Source organism: Xiphophorus couchianus, chromosome 18 (genome assembly GCF_001444195.1).
Source record: "Xiphophorus couchianus chromosome 18, X_couchianus-1.0, whole genome shotgun sequence".
Taxonomy (NCBI): domain Eukaryota; kingdom Metazoa; phylum Chordata; class Actinopteri; order Cyprinodontiformes; family Poeciliidae; genus Xiphophorus; species Xiphophorus couchianus.
Window position 1 is genome coordinate 27,866,934 of NC_040245.1, and position 19,679 is coordinate 27,886,612.

The 19,679-nt window shown below is 38.9% G+C and overlaps 3 protein-coding genes across 4 annotated transcripts; 2 read left to right on the top strand and 1 right to left on the bottom strand.

The window, feature by feature from the left end:
* Positions 1–1,150: 1,150 nt before the first annotated feature.
* On the top strand, positions 1,151–8,538 carry rab34a (RAB34, member RAS oncogene family a). 2 transcript variants are annotated; one of them, XM_027999364.1, is made up of 11 exons: positions 1,151–1,369; positions 2,754–2,850; positions 2,943–3,034; positions 3,126–3,191; positions 4,100–4,201; positions 4,286–4,350; positions 4,459–4,510; positions 4,598–4,679; positions 5,686–5,776; positions 6,806–6,913; positions 6,994–8,538. In XM_027999364.1, the coding sequence occupies exons 2-11, from the start codon at positions 2,776–2,778 to the stop codon at positions 7,059–7,061; spliced, it is 801 nt and encodes a 266-aa protein (XP_027855165.1). In that variant the 5' UTR covers positions 1,151–1,369; positions 2,754–2,775; the 3' UTR covers positions 7,062–8,538. The 2 variants fall into 2 exon arrangements, with proteins under 2 accessions (XP_027855165.1, XP_027855166.1); XM_027999365.1 differs by having other exon boundaries at positions 1,366–1,467.
* A 3-nt stretch (positions 8,539–8,541) lies between these two features.
* Positions 8,542–11,606, bottom strand: LOC114133453 (adenine phosphoribosyltransferase). The gene is made up of 5 exons (XM_027999366.1): positions 11,173–11,606; positions 10,978–11,071; positions 10,593–10,739; positions 9,210–9,305; positions 8,542–9,130 (listed from the first exon to the last, which is right to left on the bottom strand). The coding sequence occupies exons 1-5, from the start codon at positions 11,293–11,295 to the stop codon at positions 8,988–8,990; spliced, it is 603 nt and encodes a 200-aa protein (XP_027855167.1). The 5' UTR covers positions 11,296–11,606; the 3' UTR covers positions 8,542–8,987.
* Positions 11,607–12,717: 1,111 nt separating this feature from the next.
* Positions 12,718–17,679, top strand: LOC114161420 (uncharacterized). Its single transcript, XM_028044682.1, has 2 exons — positions 12,718–12,989; positions 13,134–17,679. The coding sequence occupies exon 2, from the start codon at positions 14,860–14,862 to the stop codon at positions 17,116–17,118; it is 2,259 nt and encodes a 752-aa protein (XP_027900483.1). The 5' UTR covers positions 12,718–12,989; positions 13,134–14,859; the 3' UTR covers positions 17,119–17,679.
* Positions 17,680–19,679: the final 2,000 nt, after the last annotated feature.

Consider the following 19,679-nt stretch of genomic DNA (forward strand, 5'->3'; position numbering starts at 1 on the left):
GTCCAGGGTGTACCCCGCCTCCCGCCTGGAACGTAGCTGGAGATAGGCACCAGCAACCCTCCCGACCCCATTAGGGACAAGGGTGCACGGAAAATGGATGGATGGATGGATGGTTTAAAATCACAGGGGTCATGATTTCTTTCTGTGTTTCAGTTTGCATGTGACAGCTGAATAAGCACTTTCTTGTCCACAGCACTTTCTACCAATAAAATCTTGAAAATTTGCCCATCCAATGTATGAAGCCAAAAGTTGAGACAACTGAGTTCAATGAATTGTTCAGCTCAGAAAATACCATTGTTCAATTGGATGCTAAATGTAACAAATCAGAACCTTGACTTGACAACAATCAAAAGAGCTTCCTAGCACCGTTTCCATTGACCATATAATTCAATATTGTCGTAATTTTACATTACAAAAATATTTTTCGCACAATAGAAACACGCCCTGCAATGGACTGGCGACCTGTCCAGGTTGAGCCCGCCTGTTGTCCATTGACAGCTGGAGATAGGCACCGGAACACCTCCCGACCCCGATGAGATAAAGGTGTAAGAAAATGGACGGATGGATAGAAACATGGCAATTTCAAAAATACTCGATTTTTGATAAAACGTTTAGGTGCTAGGTAGAGTTGGGGTTTTGGGGTTAGGGTTAGGGAATACAGACAAAGCTTTGAGCACATTTCCAGTGGAAATGCAGCTACAGATGATTAAATATCCTGTTGTGCAGCCAATTCAGTGTCAGAAAACAGCAATATAAACATCAGAATGTCTACTAAAAGGACTCAGATTAAAGGTTGGATTTCTCTAACATTTTCAATGTAAGATTATGGTACTACATATGGAATTTAATCTCATAAATCTAACTTTTTTGCTCAGGATTCTTACTTTTAAAAAGTCAGAATTCCAGCTCTGCTCTCTGGTCAATCTGTGTTACACGCCCTTTCTCAAATAATAGCATTAAAAGAGCCAAAAGTCAGTAGAAATCTGAGATTTAAGCCAGATTTTCTTTTGTATATTCAAATTTAGTAAATAAACGATACGTTTTCTTTTAAAGTTTTGCTTTTGTCAGGGATGCAGTAGTGGAGACTTTTAGATCAACAGATTCCTGGCAGTTCTTCATTTTGTCCAGCAGGGGGCCGAGCAGGGGAAAATGTGGGAGGAAAGAATGAATCCAGGGGAACTGAGTCAGCAGCTGCTGCGGTCCCTCTCGGCTGCTCCCCACAACTTCCGTGGCTCGACTTAAGCCCCATTAATAAATGTTAACTTTTTTTTTTTTTAACTTAACACGGAAAGCGTGAACTGCGTTAGTGCGGAGCAAGAGGCGTCTTTTGGGGGAGTGAGACTGAAGAGGACCATCTTGAATCGCTGAGGTATCCTGTAACATCAACTGCAGCTAAAACGCTACAGTTTACTTTAGGAAACTCACAGCGACCTTCTCTCTTTTCCGCTTTTCACTTACGGTTTGTTGGTACGTAAAAGTTTAAAAAGTCGCTACAGCTGAACGTAGAAGGAAACTGAATGAAGTAAATTGTGCTTCTTTTGTCTTCAGTCGCAGCTTTGATGAACAATAGGATTAAAACAGACAGTAAGTGGCTCGGGACTGATTACAGTTGCCCCGGCTACCTTTCATTTCATGAGTAATCAACCTTTGGCTCCTTTAGGCTGCCGTAGTTCTTAAGAAGTCTCGGGATATGTGTGTAGTAGTAGGAGCCTGTATTCTATAGCCTCTGGGTGTAACGCTGCAATAGTACCTAGTAAAGATGTACGAATTTAGGAGCAGAAATATTGATTCAAATTATTTACTGTATGAACTAATCTCGAGGAATTTGATGTTATATATGTAAAAAAATAAATATTTAACATTACATATTTTTTTACGTTTTTTGTTTACTTAAAAAAAATAAGCATTACAAGTTATAACCTAGTGCCACACTATAGTATCTCTGATAGTGTTTTGATACCCAGTTTACAAATATAATAATTTACCACACCGTCCAATATGGTAAAGATATGTGGAAAGCCTTAAAATCTATTTTTATTGCAGTAGCATTGTCTTCCACTGAAAAATGTAGAAAAAATACCTTTGATTTTAGTCATTTTATTCAACAGAAGAAAAAAAATCCAAAGAGCTGGATTTTCTTTTAAAGAGGCCCAATTTTAAAGCATTAAATTACTAAGTCATATTTGATATGTATAGTGTTTTCATAAAACCTGACCATGACATTTTGTGCTATGAAATGACACTATGTTCCTAGAAATTTTACGTTACTGCCCCTTTATGCGCAAAACAGCCGACAAACAGCTGGCTGTTTGTTTACGCCACTGTCTCACTTGTGTTGTTAACCCATGTGAGTCTGGGTGCTTTATATGCAAAATAAACTTTTAAGCTTGGCAGTATGGGGGTTAAGTGTGTAGAGAGCCATATGCAGTGTGAGAAGGACAAAGGATCCCCCAGAACACTGTGTATCTAAAGCTTTTTCTGTCTTAAATTTCATTCGGAGCGGCATTAAAAAGTCTTAAATTCGACTTGCTGTAACCTGCAAATACCCTGTATTGCAACCACATCGTTGATCCCAATATACATGCACTATTCTGAGCAAGATGACGTCAAAAGTGACACATGCACTTCAAAAACTGTCAACTCTGTCAATTGTTTTGATCCACACAACACACACCCATTTCATTATCCCTGCACTACGGCAACATAATGTGACAAACCCAAAGAGTTGAAACGTTTGTGTTTTTCTCTTCCAGACGTCGTTTACCCCGAGGCTTCATGTCTCTCAGAGTTTCAGGCATGAGCGTTTTTCCTCCGGTTCGCCGGGACCGGATCATCGCTCAGCTGCCTCAGGTGAAAATCAAAAGCGGGAGCGTCAGCAGCAACTTTACTGTTTTAGAAAATCAATATCGCTCTCACGTTCTCTTCCTCTCTTTTGATTTTAGGCTTTCAGAAAGGAGGTGGCTCTTCACGTTACGGAAGAATTCAACAATAAAGTGAGAACGGCCTGCCAGGAGCAGCGGACCGGCACTGTGGGGTGAGAATGAACACCTGAACTCTCTGTGAGCTCGGCTTGACGTGATTATTTATGTTTCATCGGCGGACTCTTCTACCATTCCTTGTGTCAGATTTAAAATCTCCAAGGTCATCGTGGTCGGTGATCTGGCTGTGGGGAAAACCTGCCTGATTAATAGGTAAACGCTGCAGGCTAATGACTGCATGAAGCTTGATTTATTCATTAAAATATTTACTAATGTGCAAACATTAAGAGTTGGATGTTATTTTTGTTACCTCTGAGAATATCTGCAAACATTGTTGAGTATGAGTAGTGAGTGTGACTGTGTTTGTAGTTAAATTATTAAAAATAGGAAGGAGACTAAACCTGTGTTAACTGTTGTCCAGTCAAACATAACTGGTAACCAGGAATATGGAGGAATGTTCCTGCCATAATCCAAGAGCGCACATTTTCAGTCTGAAAACAGGATTTCATGTCTTTTGTTCTCAAAACTTTTAACACTTTTGCCTACATTTTTACTTTGAAGGCAAGACTTCGTCTCAAAACTTGTAACGCTTGTACTCAGAACTTCTCCTCGCGCTCACAGTTCTATGAAACATAGAACTGCCTTTTGGCGCAGTCGCCTGGTAACCTCTCAGCCAATAGAATGAAAGTGTTGTACTGGGTGTGTTTGTTTTCTTCTAGGGAGTGTGCCTGTGTGGCTACTATCGATTGTAGCAACCTGCGCCACCCACTGGATGTAGGGAGAAACAACAAAGTCAGCTTTCTTCTCCGTAGTACACTAAACATCGGCCAGCAGTGTGCTACTGATCGCTTACAGCTACTGATCTTTGGCTGGGTGAACACAATCCTGCCTAAGACAACATAGTACAAGCAATACAAGTTTTGAGAAGAAAGGCATGAAGTCCTGCTTTCGAAATAAAAATGTAAGCAAAAGTATAAAAAAAATTGGATAACAAAAGACATGAAATCTATAAATGTGAGAACACATTTTTAATAGTAGATATTTACATGAAAAGAAAAAGTATAGCTGTGTGAGCAGCGTGACCAAGTGATCCAGAAAGTAAAACCAGATTTCTGCTTTAGATTTTGCAAGGATGCCTTTGATAAGAACTACAAGGCGACCATCGGTGTTGACTTTGAGATGGAGCGCTTCGAGGTGCTCGGCGTCCCTTTCAGCCTGCAGCTGTGAGTCTGATTATTTCTTCTTTTTTTATTATTATTTATTTAATCCGCTTGCTGTGACTTTGCTGAGTATTTGCTCCTTTAAAGTTGGGACACTGCAGGCCAGGAAAGGTTCAAGTGCATCGCCTCCACTTACTACAGAGGAGCTCAGGGTTCGTCCGTCCAGTTTTTCCAAATATACCGCGGATTAAACAGGAAATAGGTATTGGGGGGGGGAAAAATTCAAAAAGGCTTCAAATTAAATGTTGTTCTGTCCTCAGTTGTGATAATCGCGTTTGACGTGAATGACATCGCCTCTCTGGGCCACGCCAGGTAAGCTCTCTGATCACGGGAGTGTTGCTGGACTCATGATTTCTGTCTCGCTCGGTTTGATGTCCTGCCATGTTTTTTTGCTTGCAGGCAGTGGCTGGAGGATGCCTTGAAGGAGAACGACCCCACCAGCGTTCAGCTCTTCCTCGTCGGCACAAAAAAGGACCTGAGTGTGAGTCTTAACGCTGTTTAAAGTGGACACTGCCTGTGGATGTGTTATGTTGGGGTTTTTTTCTGGAAGTGCTTGGGTCAACGCCAGGCACACACACACACACGCCCACTCTCACTCACACACACAGTTTGTGTTCTTCTTCTGGTTGAAACCTCAGGAATGTTTCGTCCTCCCCATAAAAACCCCAAAAGCTTTTCTGACTGAGGCAGGAATATTGGCTGTTTTTGAGATGAGTCTCAGCTTTTCAACTTTCGCCTGATTCTCGTAAAAGTTCCTCTTTTACTTTGCTGCTAGTGGTGAATTATGGATGTTTTGTCAATCTTAAAATTTTTTACAATTTTATACATAATTTGCACAAATATGTGGCAATTTCTGTAGTCTGACATGTCACTCATTTAGTTACATTGCATTGCAGGAGTTCTTGGTAAGTTCTCCATTCAAGAAACGTTGGCATATCAAATTATCTACCAAATACACACAGTTATATATATTCAATAAATTAGGATCATATCAAAAACTTCATTTATTTGATTGCTATTTTCTTCTCTCTTATTTCCCTATTTTATTTTTTCATCTCTACTATGAATCAGAATACTTTTTCTTTAATAAAGTTTGAAATGGATTGAATTGAATATTTCAGTAAATGAGTTCACTAAGTAACATGACATATAGATTAATTTAACAGTCTTTTGGTTTTTATCCTTCACGTTTTGTTAATTACCATGATTTTCTGTTCATAACTAATGAAAAAGGACATTTAATATTAGATTATCACACAGACCAACAATTTAACAATAATATTGTAGAAACATTGACTTAATGAAAAGTATTTTTAATACCTCCTTGAACGTTGTGATTTTCAGGTGGTGCTTTTGAAACAAATAAGCTTCTTTGGAGCGCATACTGTAACTTTTTCAATACGACTGCACGTATTTCCAGTGAAAATGAGCACGCTTTTAATACATATTAGAAAGCAGTCTCTGGTTTCTCCTGCCATTTCAAACAGTCTCCTGCTCAGTATTCCCGGATCGAACAAGATGCCGTGAAATTTGCGAGAGAGATTCATGCCGAGTACTGGGCTGTCTCATCGCTGACGGGTGAGTCGATACATTTCATTCCTGTGAAAACTATTTTCATGTTTGACACTCCACCTTTGTATACACAGCTCGCCAATCACTCTCTGTATAAATCAAAAAGTGGGATAAAAATATGCTCTACTGTCCCAACTTGTGAGGAAATTCAGGTGCAACAGCAGCAACGTGACAGAAGATAGACATGCGGGTTAACACGAAGATAAAAGTATTTAAAATATATTGACTTTTTTTTTGTTGATAAAACACCAAGTCTCTGTCTACACTTTATGATGTTTAGCGTAATCTGTGGCTGACAATAAGTAAAATAGCTTTATTTTTTCCAAGTCATAAAACAACTAGCATCTATGTATAACAAGCAACAGTTTATAATGTATTCAAAGTCAAATGGCCAATTTAGTAATAATACCTCTGAGTTTAGTATTCTAGTAATCGTGCTAACTGTTTAGCTTTTATGCTAGTAGTTTAACATTCTGACTGTTTTGAGGGTGAAAAAGCACAACTGTCTATGAACAGCGACACTCTGAACACTTAAGAGGACTCATAAAATGCTTGTAATATATTATAATAAATCAAACACCAGATATACCATAATACATAATATACATTATGCAGTACTTCTCAAATAGTGGTGGCGAAGTGTCAGGGACTTTATAATTGTCTTTATTCATACTTGACTGATAAACAAGCCTCCGGTCACTAGGTGGCAGCAGTGTTCAAACTAATCAACAGGCTGCCTGTTCCAGCCAGTAGAAGTAGCTACAAGAGATTTTTATTTTCAAATATACAAGAATAAAGCCATCATACTACGAGAACCCAGTCATATTAACAGAATAATTTAAATATCGGCAGAGTACAGACGCATAAATGCTAACATAATTTCCGATACTTTAAGGCTTCTGTCAAAAGCAGTTTAAAAAAAGATAAAGAAAATTAGGAAAAATATTTCTAAATAAAGAGACATGTGAAGTGTGACTTAGCCACTGCAGTGGTTTCCAACTAGCCTCTAACAGATCTGTGGCTGCTTTTCTTCAGGGGAAAACGTCAAAGAGTTCTTCTTTCGAGTCGCCGGTTTGGCCTTTGAGACAAACGTTCTCGCCGAGTTGGAGAAAAGCGGATCGAGACAGATTGGCGATGTTGTCAGTGAGTATGTGATGTGAACTGTCTCGAGAAGTTAAACAAACGTCCCACAAGTTAACGCTCTTCTTTGTTGTTGCGTTTAGGAATTAACAGCACTACAAGCAATCTGTGCACCACAACAAAGAAGAAGCAGGCCAACTGCTGTCAGTAAGGATGGGATAACGGTTTTTAAAAACACAAAAACAAACGCACAGACTCTGAATGAGACTTTTTCCTCGGCGGTGGATGAGTGTGGCTGCCGTCCAGCTTAGTTGGGAGGATTTCTGTGGCCAGAAAAGGAGGGGAGCATTTCATGGCATGTTTAAAGTCTGTATTATTATTATTTTTTTCCTGACCAGCAGGAAAAGTGAGAATATTTGTGGTGGACTTTAAACACAGAGCGATAGCGCTGCCATCAAACTGCCAAAGAGTTTTCAGATTCTTACTCAGCTTGTAGCTCCAGTTTTGCTGCTGTAGAGTTTTTCAGAACCAATTACTTGTTGCATTTTTAGCTCAAATACAGAAGTGAAGTTTTGATTGTTTTTCCCAACTCCTGCTTTTTAGATTGTTACTTCTTCCCCTCAACTCCTTCGTTGCCATTTAGATGTTCTGGCAACTTGATAAAAATGTGTAAATCGTCTTAGTATGAATGTATCTTTTAAGGCTGTGGCACATTTTCATACTGAAAAAATTACGAAATTCAACCTTTAATTTAAGTGCAATTGTTATGTGGGTGAATTTTTTTTTATACAAAACTACTGGAATCCCTTACTTTAAACTGAATGACAATATTAATTTTTCTCAGTAATTTTTTTTTCTTTCATTTTTATAGTGGCTGTGAACTTTTACTTACTAACCTGGGAGTTCTTGTCTGCCTGAAGCCTCACTATACACCCACTTCTGTTAGTCTCTCTTCAGAATAGGAAAGAAAGGACAGAGATGCCATATTTATGTGTCGTTTAAAGTCAGGGCATTTCGACAAGAAAATGCAATAATTTAGAAGTAATACGTTTAGGTTCTTCTTTGTAGCTTAGTTTGATTTTGTTGCGACTTTCTGTTTCCCTAATTCAGTTAGTTTTAGTCAGTCTTTAGAGTGTGTTTGCTAGGTTTTTTTGGGGGGTCATGGAGTGCTGTAATTTGCCGACAATTGAAACAAAACACTAAAACGAAGAACTTCTCTAATTTCAGTGTGTTTAGTTACTTTTATGAACAAACAATATAGTTCCAGTTGGTTATAGACTTTCACCATTAATTACCATTACTTATTTCAGTTGGCAAAAAATGTTTCTCAATCTCACTTTTCTTTATTTTGTTAGGTTTTGTTAACTGTACTAACCTTGACATAAAAGTCTCGTAAGAATAAAACCTTCATAGCCACAACGAACATGTAAGACCTGTGATTAAGGTGTTTAAGGCCAACTTACACATTCTTCAAGTCATTTAAGACTTCGCAAAGGATGTGTGAACACGCTGAGCCCAACAGAAGAAAAAATAATGGCAACACTTTATTTGACATGCATAAGACTGACATGACACTGTCGTTTTATTGTTACTGCTCTACATTCTTTGTCCTCCACAAAAATGTGCTCACATTAAAGGTTGGATCAGTGTGAGATTATGCTACTACAATAAAAGTCGTCACAAAGGGACACTACTGTCGTTTCAGCATGAAGCTGCCATTTATTACAGACTTAGGCTGAGCGTTGTAAACACTGATAGTGAATAAATTCATTTCTAAATTCATTTCTAAACCACACTCTTTGATGATCACCGTCTTCTCTGGCACGCCTCATGCTGCTCGCTGCTCCCTACTTTAAAAACATTTCCAGGAATCCTGATGGGTACGTTTTACACGACTTTCTATCAAATCAGCGACTGAATTTTGTTGTAGCGCCTGTTTTCTGTTTGCATTGACTAGTCGTTGCTGTTTAATCATTAAGTGTTTAATCTTTTATTTCATGCCAGTAATACAATCATGTCAAATAATTTTAGTTAGTAAAAAAAAAAAAATATTAAACCTACTACGTCACAGTATCTCTATGCAAATTAAAGCATTTCACGTAAAATGCGTCTTAGTCGTCTTCGTTAAGGGTCGCCTCTACTTGGTGAGGCTCTTGAAAGAGTCCAGGTGTTTCCCGTCCACTTGGCCCTGCAGCCCTTCTGGGATGCAGTGGGAGAACTTGTAGTTTTCCTTGATCCACTTCCCTCCCTCCGTGTTCTCGATGGCCACGGCTGCCACACCTGCACAGCAAACGAGGAGACAAGTTCGAATTCAGCTGCCGAGCTCTGATTGCTCACCGAGGTCTCCGCGCCGGCTGACCTGCGACCGTGGCTCCCAGGTTCTCCACCAGCTGGATGGCGGCCCTCATCGTGCCGCCCGTCTCTATCCACTGGTCCACCAGCAAGACCCTCAGACCTGCCGCAGAACACGTCCGAAAGGATCTTCAGTTTTAGCATTTGAAGAACAAGGGTGGTCAAAGTGCAGACCCTGGGCCGATCTTTTGCCGGACCAGAATTCAAGAATAGATTGGGACAAAACTACAACTTTTAAATCAAAATCTACATACAGAAATGTTAGATGAAACACAAAGTGAGCGATCTGGTTTCACTCATTGACCTGTATTCTAAAAAACACCTTAGTGTATTTAAATTTATATTTAGATTGTGTTTTCAAATGAAGACTGACTTACATGGGTTTAGTTGCTGAGGACAGAAATATTTTTTCTGTTTTCCAGATCCCAAAATTAAAAGAAAACTGGAAGCCTTTTGTTTCACAAGAAAAACATACAGAAACCGTTTGAGGTTTTGGATCTACAATCCTGTTCCTACGATAAACATTTTTAAATTACAAAACAACAAAAAACTTTTCAGTTTTTAAAAATTCTATTTTATTTGGCCTACAAGTATGAATTTGGCCCAGTCCTGGTGTAGAAAAACTACATTAGGTCAAGTGTTGCAAATTAAAAGTTTTGATTTATTGATTGTCAACAAGCTAGAGGTTCACACATCTAAAAATAGAAATAATTTAGTAACTAACTGACATAAAACAAGAAGTTTGCTCTGACTTGCCTTTAGTCAGGTTTAGGCAGTTAGAAAAAAGGTAAACTTGTCTATGTGGTATATGTAAACTGCAATACACTCTCACCATCACTAGATGGCACTGTAGCAAACAACGGCATGGAAATGATTACGGCATTCTTCACTTCCCGTGACCCACTTACTGCTCTGAGTCAAACTAATCCTTGGTTATGGAATAAAAACGTAAATATCTCAATTCCTTTAGTGCTTTAAAATGTCTAGTTATGAAAATATGTTTCTCGGTTTCTCACCAAAAAACTTTTTTTTCACTTTTTACAACTTTGCCGCCATTTTTTAATGATGACTGCACTTTGATTTACTGCCCGATTTAGTGGGATGTTTTCTTACCCTAACAATCATCAAATAGTGCTCATTAGTTTTGAATGTTCCCTTTAGCTTTAATATGGTCACATAAATGACAGTAAACAATACATAATAAAGCTTTCCTTTCATATTTTAAGCAGCTATTTTGACTGTTTTTTTTTTGTGAAACATTGTTCGTTTGACATGACTGAACTGATTTGGTTGAATTTTTGGTTTTAAATCTTTTAGTTGTCTTTTTTTTTTTCTCTAAACATTATTCTAAGAAGTGATTGTGTAACTTAAGTGAAATGTGATGATTAACCTGGTTTTAGCACATCCAGTCTTACTTCCATAGTCTTTTCTCTTCCTGTGTAGTCTGTGTAGTTCTGGTTTCGGGTCGCTACACACAGATGACCCGCTTTACGAATGGCCAGGAAACCTTTTCCAAGAGTCGTGGCGACAGACGCCCCTTTAAAAAAAAAAGAAAAGAAAGAAAGACAGAAAACCCTCACAGTCACACCATGTGTGAGAGACAAGTTTTATATTAGTTATATCTAAATTTAGCATTGCACCCTGAAGGGGTCAGGTTTCCCCGTCTTCTGCAGTCACACAGTAGCAGCCGTTCTGAAGAAGATCAGTCTGAACTGTGTTTGCTTCCCCCCACCGTCCCTCTTCCCCATTCAAGATAAACGACTTTGTTTTCTCACCAAGAATAAATCCCATGGCATCGATCCCGGCAACCAGGTCAACGGGGTCGCTGTGAAACGGACCCAGAAGGTCTTTGACGCAGTCTGCCAGAGCCTGGATCAGGTCCAAAACGACAGGGAGAATTCACACCATGCAAAGCGTTAATAAACCACCAGCTACAGACCGGAGCGCGCGCCGCTTCTCTCTTATCGGACCTGCGAGTTGCAGTAGAGTCTGGACGGGTCCAGCCAGGCGAACTCTGGTCCTTTTGTGTTGGGGGCCATGAGTGAAAGGTACCATCCTTTCTGGCGGTCTGCGGGAACGTCCAGCACGTCCATCTGAAGTAGATGCGACGCTGCGGTCTGTGCAGCCAGAGGGAGAAACTTGGAGAAGAAAACCAGCCGGACTGGGAATGAGACAGTCGCCCCTCTTCAGATTCCAGAGGGGCTGGTGGGTGGGACTGGACTCTGTTACAGATTCACTCTGCTGTTTGAGCTGGACTTTAAAGTCGGTAAAATTAGGTAACTTCATAAAGAATTCCTAATGTTCCGATATTGTTAAAGGGGCAGTAATTTCTAGCCACATAGGATCATTTCATAACATAATCAAGGAACTTTATTAGTTCAGTTGTTATAAAACTGAAGTTATTATTTTTGGACATTAAGAGGAACGATCTATAGTCAATGCACAGCTTCAGTTATTACAACTAAAACCAGCGATCAGTCCTGAAACCTGGGAGTAGTGATGGACTCTGACCTGAACCTCCAGAGCCACATAAAGACAGTTACAAAGTCGGGCTTCTATCACCTGAAGAACATTTCCAGGATTAAAGGACTAATGTCTCAGCCAGATCTAGAGAAACTCATCCATGCCTTCATCTTCAGTCGTATTGATTATTGCAACAGCGTCTTCACAGGTCTGTCCAGCAAATCAATCAAACAGCTGCAGCTGATCCAGAATGCTGCTGCTGGCGTTCTCACTAAAACCAGGAAGACAGAGCACATAACACCAGTTTTAAAGTCCCTACACTGGCTCCCTGTAGCTCAAAGAATAGACTTTAAAATACTGTTGTTAGTTTACAAATCACTGTACGGTTTAGCACCACAATACATTAAAGATCTGCTGTTGTTGTGCAAACCTTCCAGACCAATCAGCTCTTCTGGTTCTGCTCTGCATCCCCAGAACCAGAACCAAACATGGAGAAGCAGCTTTCAGCTTCTATGCACCACAAATTATTTAAAATAATAATAATAATAATAATTTCCCTGCTGGGATGAATAAAGTAATTCTATTCTATTCTATTCTATAAATCTGGAACAAACTTCCAGAAAACTATAAAACAGCTAAAACACCGAGTTCCTTTAAATCTCAACTAGAAACCCCCCTGTTTAGAATTGTATTTGAAACATAATCAATTACGAATTTCATGATGGCACTTGACTTAATGTCATATTTAGATTGTTGATTCTATGTTGCATGACTTTGTGTTTTTGTGTTTGTTATGATGTAAAGCACTTTGAAATGCCTTGTTGCTGAAATATGCTCTACAAATAAAATTTGATTGATTGATTGATTGATAAAAATGCTACATAAATATTTCAAATATGACTTTAAAGAAAATTGACTTTGTAATTTATTGCCTTGAAATTGGGCCTTTGTCTCTTTAAGAAGCTCCTTCTCTATCTGAAACTCCGCCTTCAGGAAGTCATCACAACATAGGAAATTTCCATGTTTTTTCTAGAAAAGTTATTTGATTATTATTGAAAGTTTTGATTTAAAAAAATCATTTTGGAGCTCAGAAATGTTTTGGCAGAAATGTATTCCTTTTTTTCCTTTTGTTCAGTGATTTAGAAAGGAAGTAGATTCCTTTCTATCTACAAAATCCCTAATACACAGTCATAAATGTCCATATTAACAGTACAAGAAAGAATGTGAAACTGCTATTTTCCACTATTATGACAATTTCAGCATTTCATGGCGTTGCTGCAACAGACAACCATGCATCTTTCTTCAGATTTTTTACATAGCTAAGGTTCCTTTATGTCCTGCGACAGACTGGCGACCTGTCCAGGGTGTACCCCGCCTCCCGCCCGGAACGTAGCTGGAGATAGGCACCGGCAACCCTCCCGACCCCATTAGGGACAAGGGTGGACAGAAAATGGATGGATGGATGGAGGTTCCTTTATGTAAAGTTTATATCTAGAGATATTGCATAAATTTACACTTACTTGGAAGTCTGCCTTATCGATTGGAAAACTTACAAACTATTGTTTATTTATTAGCTTTATTATTAATTTCTTGGCTTTATGTTTTGCACGTTTTTTCAGTCAAATATGACATAATGTATGTATTGATCATGGTTGCTGAAAGGAAAAAGAACCTTTAGAAAACTAATTTTATGTAAAGTAAAAGGGAGTTTCCAGCCTGTGTGAGCAGACTGTTGAACACTAGACTCTTTGTTGTGTCCCTGTTATGAGTCAGAGGGCAATCAGGATCATGGGAGAATCACTTCAGGACTTTCATGAGACTTGCTAATAAACTTGGCTTTGTATTCTTTTGGATGTCTGAGTCTATTACTTCACCTTTAAACCCCGCTGACAGGCCAGAGATTCCAGATGTGAAAACAACTTTGTCTTTTAGCTGACTCCATCCAAAACCAAAAGGGAGTATTCAAACCTCCTCGTCTTTCGCACATGTTGTCACGTTACATCCGCAAAGTTACGAGTGTTTTACGTGTGGGTTGGACTCTCTGGTACTCGACAGGTTGGAGTTTTTACCTGAAAAACAGGGATTCTTTGACTCAGCAGGTAACTTCTCATTGGAGCCAATAAGGTTCCATCTTGGGGCCCTTGTTGTTTCACATGTGCACGACTATAATAAGTAGTAAGGTAAGTTACTATAATTGATACGGAGCTCTACTTTACAATGTCACCAAGTGAATATGAGTAAATGCACTGAATAAATTAATGTGTTAAAGACAAATTGGATTGTTGATGCTGTAACATTAAAGAACTGCGACATATCAAACAGCTCAGTTGTACAGCGCTTTTATACAATCATCTTGAAAATGTTATGATGGCACAATATTTGCCTGAGTGCTCAGTTTCTCCCATCCCTTCATCACTGGTGGATGACGATGTGCTCAAACCTCGCCCCCCCTGCCCCCTTTGAGGATCACCACGGTCGCTAAGCAACGTATGAAACACTTTACATTTTATTGTGATTAAAGGTCTGCACATGTTGCAACTGGCCCTAGTATCATCTTCTCTTCCTTCCTTCCTTTCTTTGTGTGTGAGAAATGTAACCATACTTTGGAGCGCTTCTGCCGCGACGCCATCTTGGATATTTTGTAAGTCAAAATCCTTACAATATATTTTCCTTCCACTTCCCTCGTACTAGTTTATAATCGGAGGCAGCAGCTGACGCTTTATGTGGAGAACTTTAGCAGGTAGAAACTTTAACCTGTCAATTTAATTATACAACTTGGTTTATGGGTTCACAATCTAGGCTGATACGTTAAATGGTCAGAAAGAACGTTAAAATATAGTTTTAAGGCGCAGTTTATGTTTCTATGGTAACAGAGCTAAGTAGACCACGTGACAGTGGAGGCGTCAACCTTCCACCCATAGACATGAATGCGCTTCCACCGGCTGTTCCCAGGAGGGCGCTCGGTAAACAAGTCTTGTCTAATACGCATGCGTGATAAGGTTTGTGGAAAGGAGGGCTACGTCGTAATGGATTGTGACGTGAACAATTGTCAAAGGCAAATGCGACCTATTGTTTAGTTTTAAGTTAAACGTCATTCCAAAAAGAGAAGCCGTAGTGAGTAGGTCGTCATATCTTTACAGAAAACATTAAAATAATAATAATAGTAATAATAATATTAGTAAAAACTTTGAAAAATGGCCGAGTCCAACAAGCAAGAGAAAAGAAACATCCACATTTCCATCGACAATTTGGAGGACATCATACTACCTCGTTTAAACACACTGTCACCAGCACAGTGGACCTTGCTTTCACAGGGCTTAAGGGATTCACATATAACCGGCGTTATGTCTGACATACTTAACAACATTTTCCAGCACTGTGTGGAAAATTCATTGACACTCCTGGTGCCAGTAATGGAGGAAAGCATTGTGCCGGGCATGAAGAGCGAAATTCCGGATGAAGACATCAGCGTGCATTTGACCAACATGATTTCCACAGAAATGGCCACCGTCCTGGAGGTGCCACCAGAGGTCTGTGACCATGGCGTGGAGCTAAACTCGTTGATGGAGCAGGAGGTCTCTGAAAAAGTAACGTCCATCACAAACGGCATCAAAGAAACCTCTAGTATTCCTCAATCACCTGCGGTATTTGCGAGTGGCTGCATTTCTAACCTGAAAAATTTAAACAAAATGGTTTCCAACACATCTCAGTGTCTCCGAGACCATATAAACATAGTCAGGTCGAAATGCGCCGAACGATACTGGTGTGCCTTTACAAAAAAGCGAATCTCAGGCGGACCTGCAACCGAGTCAGAAATTGCTTTTGACCTTTCAGAGAAAAGCGTTTCTGCTGATGTAAGATCCATCTTTTCTGTGGCCTCCGTCTGTGAGAGCGTCACTGAAATATTAGAGAAATATTCAGACGAATCAGGCGCCAGCAATGGGGCAGGCGATGACACAGGGTTTTCTCTGTCAACGGATAGTTTCGAAGTGAATGAAGTTGCAGACGGAATCAGCAAAACAATTATCGACGACCTTCACTACTGTAAGGCTGAGGGTTCGGCTGCACCGGTCGGTCCACACTGTCCATGTGCACCTCATTTCAACTTGAAGAATATTGTAGGTGACATCAAGAACCTTTTCCTGTCAAAGGGCAAAGCTGATCGTGCTGGAAAAAAAGAAATAGTCAGAAAACCAGAGTTTTCCAGATTTGCCAGTGACCAGTTCACCCGCATGGTGTCGTCTTTGGAGACCTCGGTCAAGGATTCGAGTGAGACCAATGTGGTGAAACTGAAGCGTGGCGCAGGTAGCCCAACCAAACTGATGTTCTTTGGCGCTTTGTCAGATGAGGAGAGGGTGAAACTACTTGACCACGCCGAGACGGACCGAATCCCTAAACTGGATTTTCAGTCCATCAAACCTCAAATTGAGAGGCTGTGTGCAGAATTCATGGAAAACCCCCAGCTAAAGGACAAGATCAAACAGTTTGAAATAGAACTGTCAGAAAAAATATATACCGATATCATGAGGAGCTATTATAATACACTTCCTGTTCCTCCAAAAATTCCTTCAGATTCCGTCCTCTCCGACGAGAAAATAAGCGACATATCCGGCCAGACAGTGATTTGCCCTGAGGTTTTCTGCGCCAGAATAGAAGACGAAGTGAGGAGATTTATCCAGAACATCTTTCTCTGGATCAAAAACGAGGAAACAAATCGCATAAGTGAGACCGACAGGATGTCCAACGCAATCTCGGAGATCAATGATCTAGTTGGACAAATATACAACACGTCGAACCAACTCCCAAGACCCATGTGTCCAGAACCCTGTGAGGCAGAAGAGGAAAGGGACTTCGCCGCAGCCGTCCCAAGTGAAGTGAAAGAGCAGCCTCAATCTCAACTTCCTTTAAAAACGTACGCTGACTCCTTGATTCAGACAGAGCAGAGTCTCACTGAGGCGTCACTGAGCGATCTGTTTGCATCATCAGATATTAGAAATATGTCAATTGGCGAGGCAATCCGTAAATTGCAGGGGCAGAAAACTGAAACCCCAGAGCAGAGGATGATCGAACTAGAGGAAGGCATGGCGTGCTTCGTGATGAGGACAGTGTTAAGCTGTTCCGAGGAAAACGGTGGGCCCTTGAAGTCCACTGACATGAAGAAAATCTTGTATTACCTGTCCGGGGAGGAGGTAGAGGACATCGCAGACTTTGCCATCAGCAAAGACAATGAAAACATTAAACATTTTGTTCAAGACCTCTACAGCAATCTGAAAAGCCAGTTTGGTTCTACTGAAGACGTGTGGAGGGCCGCAACACAGCACGGCGGTCGTCCTTTTAAGGGTGCCGTGATATCATATTTAAAAAGCTACGTTCAATCCACACCCCCAAAAGGTCCAGTTCACAAGTTCTTTTCGGCAGTCACAAAACCTTTCAAGAGCTTCTACGGAAAATAGAGAGGCTCTTCTACCTGCCAGTAGCGGGCAGACCACAATCCCAGTTAACATTGTGGTTTACTGGGATTAACCAGTTAACCACAACTGGTTAACTTTACATCTTTTTCTCAATGTAAAAAGAGCTAACATCACTTTTTACATTGAGAAATAATTTGGCTTTTGATGACATAGACTAAACAAAATTCTGGAATAAATGCTCATAAACCCATTATTTATTTCATATTTTAGGTCTGGGCATCAAAATTAAAACCCACAGACTGGCCCTTTTATATCTGGAGTCTCACAGTTCCTGTTTTCTAATTGGATATTCTAAATGTTCCCCTGTGACAGAAAGGTCAACTCTGAAAAGAATGGCCGCCGCTTGTACACCTGGGGTTTTGAACTTTAGGTTTTCACCGGGTTCTCCGGTTTTTCCTTTTAAAAACCATTCGTGTAATCTGATTGGATATTCAAAATGTTCCCCAGTAACTCTGAATTCTGGGATCTATATCCCACATATACTGTAGATCCCAGAAATAGGGAAATAAAATCAGCAAATAATCCAGCGCAAATTTTGTAATGTCAGTGGAAACATTTCAAAGTTTGAAATGTCAAACTTTGGCATTTGGCATTTATAATAAGTTATAAATTATTATAACTCTTATAATAATAGTTATAATAACTTTATAATAAGTTATTATAACTTATTATAACTCTTATAATAATAGTTATAATAACTTTATAATAAGTTATTATAACTTATAAAGTTATTATAACTTACTATAACTGTTATTATAAGAGTTAGTATAACTCTTATAATGAGAGTTATACTAACTCTTATAATAAGAGTTATGATAAGTTATAATGTTATTATAACTTATTATAACTCATAATAATAGTTATAATAACTTTATAATAAGTTATAATAACTTATTATAATACGTTATAATAATAACTTATTATAAAGTTATTATAACTATTATAAGAGTTATAATAAGTTATAATAACTTATTATAAAGTTCCATCCATCCATCCATTTTCTAACACCCTTGTCCCTAGTGGGATCAGGAGGCGCTGGTGCCCATCTCCAGCTACGTTCCGGGCGAGAGGCGGGATCACCCTGGACAGGTCGCCAGTCTGTCGCAGGGCAACACAGAGACAGACAGGACACACAACCATCCACACACACACACACCTAGGGAGAATTTAGAGAGACCAATTAACCTAACAGTCATGTTTTTGGACTGAGGGAGGAAGCCGGAGTACCCTGTGAGAACCCACCATGCACAGGGAGAACATGCAAACTCTGTGCAGAAAGACCCCGGGCCGGGAATCGAACCCAGGACCTTCTTGCTGCAAGGCAACAGTGCTAACAACTGCCCCACAGTGCAGCCCTTTATTATAAAGTTATTATAACTTATTATAACTGTTATTATAAGAGTTAGTATAACTGTTATTATAAGAGTTATAATAACTCTTATAATAACAGTTATAATAACTTTATAATAAGTTATTATAACTTATTATAATATTATAACTTATAAGAGTTATTATTATATTAAGTTATACTAATAACTTATCTATATACATCTGGGATTGTAAGTTTTTATAATAAGTTATTATAACTTATAATATAAGTTATAATTAAGTTAATATAATATACGTTATATATAATATAATATGTTATAATAACTTATAGTTGTTATAACTCTTAAAATATTCTGTTAGGATTGTTTTGTGATTGATTATCGGTTTCATTTGTGTTTCTGTTTTTTCAAAATCTTTGTTTGTTTACTTCAATCAACCTGTATGGTTAATTTTTCATGTTTTCAGTTCCTGTATCTTTATTTATGATTTTGGATTTTGGATATTGCCAATATTTACCTCGATGTTTAACTTCCACTGTGGATTCAGGCTACCTCTATAATTTATTTAGATAATTGTCTGCTAACATTTAGCTAGATGCTAGCTGCTGCTAACATTTAGCCAGATGGATAGCATTAAGATATATGCTAACTCCTACTAGCAAGTAGCTAAATGTGAAAGGCTGCTGTCATATAGCTAGAAGTGCACTTCTGCTAACATTTAGCTCGATGATAGCTGCTAACATTTAGATGATAACATTCATAGAAGAGATCAAATTAATAAGTTAACATTTAGCGAGATCCTAGCTGCTACTAACATTTAATTGTATAGTCACTTCTGGTTACATTTAGGTAGATGTTAACTGCTGCTGAAATGTAGCTAGATGTTAATTTCTGCTTACATTCTGTATATACACATGCTAGTTGATTCTTACCTTTAGCCAGATGCTAACTTCTGTTATAATCTAGCTAGCTGCTGCTAACATTTGGCTAAATGCTCATTTCTGCTGGTATTTAGCTATATGATTAATGTTTATGACTTGTATACAAATTTGGAAGACATAATTATCATAAATAAACCAAATCCCAAATTCTAGACAAGTCACAAAGACTAATGTTAAATGTAAGTAATAGCAGAGGCCACATTTTAAAAAATAAAATCAAATAACCCCAATTCCTGTGATGTTGTGTAAAATATAAATGAAATAATTTGCAAAT